Source organism: Nanorana parkeri, unplaced genomic scaffold (assembly GCF_000935625.1).
Source record: "Nanorana parkeri isolate BGI_ZX_2015 unplaced genomic scaffold, ASM93562v1 scaffold3635, whole genome shotgun sequence".
NCBI lineage: Eukaryota > Metazoa > Chordata > Amphibia > Anura > Dicroglossidae > Nanorana > Nanorana parkeri.
This window is the reverse complement of record NW_017309903.1, coordinates 33,899-35,327: the sequence shown is the minus strand read 5'-3', so window position 1 is coordinate 35,327 and position 1,429 is coordinate 33,899. Positions and strand designations below refer to the sequence as shown.

The window sequence follows — 1,429 nt, the reverse complement described above, 5'->3', positions numbered from 1 at the left end:
GCACCCCTCTGGCACTCTGAATTGATGGTATCCCCCAGGTCGCACCCTCTGGCACTCTGAATTGATGGTATCCCCCAGGTTGCACCCCTCTGGCACTCAGAATTGATAGTATTCCCCAGGTCGCACCCCTCTGGGACCCTGAATTGATAGTATCCCCCAGGTTGCAGCCCTCTGGGACCCTGAATTGATAGTATCCCCCAAGTTGCACCCCTCTGAGACCCTGAATTGATAGTATCCCCCAGGTTGCACCCCTCTGGCACTCTGAATTGATGGTATCCCCCAGGTCGCACCCTCTGGCACTCTGAATTGATGGTATCCCCCAGGTCGCACCCTCTGGCACTCTGAATTGATGGTATCCCCCAGGTTGCACCCCTCTGACACTCTGATTTGATGGTATCCCCCAGGTTGCACCCCTTTGGGACCCCCCATGTTGAACGCTGTGAAGGTTTTCGGGTGGGCAAGCGTTGGACTAACCCTCGGTCTCCCTGTGTTCTTCTCTTTGTAGGAGCGAGTCTGTAGGAGAGACCCGCGGAGGACCCGGAACGGTTTCTGCACATCACGAGTGACTGTGAGAGAACACTGTTCATATGAAGCGTGGTCTGGGCGGCCGCACAATAGCGTGTTCCCGCTCTCTTCTCTGAGATCCTGGATCTTCCTCCCCTTCCTTCTCTCTTCCCCGCACTTCCTCTTCCAGGTTCCTCCTCTGCCCCGCGGACCACCATGTCCTCCTCCTCCGGCCTCCACTCGCTCGCGTTCACTTTCAGCCTCAGTTTCCTCCTGGCCTCCATCTTAGGCCTCAGCCTGGGACTTGAGTTCATGGGCCTGTCCAACCAGTGGGCCCGCTACCTGCGCTGGGACGCCAGCACCCGCAGCGACCTCAGCTTCCAGCTCCGGACCAACGTCTCCAGCGGCCTCCTCCTTTACTTTGACGACGGCGGCATCTGCGACTTCCTGTGCCTGTCCCTGGCGGACGGCCGGGTCCGGCTGCAGTTCAGCATCGACTGCGCGGAGACCGCGGTGCTGGCCGACAAGGCGGTGGACGACGGCGGTTGGCACTTCGTGACGGTGAGCCGCGATAGGCTGAGGACCACGCTGGTTCTGGACGGAGAAGGCAAACCCGGGGAGGTGCGACCGCAGCGGCAGCACATGAATATCGTCAGCGACCTCTTCCTGGGGGGCGTTCCCGGGGACATCCGCTCCGACGCCCTGACCCTCGGCGCCGTCCGCGACATTCCCAACTTCTCCGGATTGTTACATGACCTGAAGTATGGCAACTCCGAGCCCCGGCTGCTGGGAAGTCAAGGCGTCCGCCTGGACCAGGAGGGTCTGTGCATGGAGAACCCTTGTGAAAATGGAGGCGCCTGTCTCCTGCTGGACGGTGAGCCCACCTGCGACTGCACGGCGACCGGATACGTGGGCAAGTTCTGCT

At 60.7% G+C, this 1,429-nt stretch overlaps 1 protein-coding gene across 1 annotated transcript in view; it reads left to right on the top strand.

The window, feature by feature from the left end:
* The first annotated feature begins 510 nt into the window (after positions 1-510).
* Positions 511-1,429, top strand: part of LOC108803358 (neurexin-3-like) — a 15,127-nt gene continuing 14,208 nt past the window's right edge. The window contains exon 1 of the mRNA XM_018575204.1: positions 511-1,429. Coding sequence (XP_018430706.1) covers positions 721-1,429 — 709 coding nt within the window. The 5' untranslated portion in view covers positions 511-720.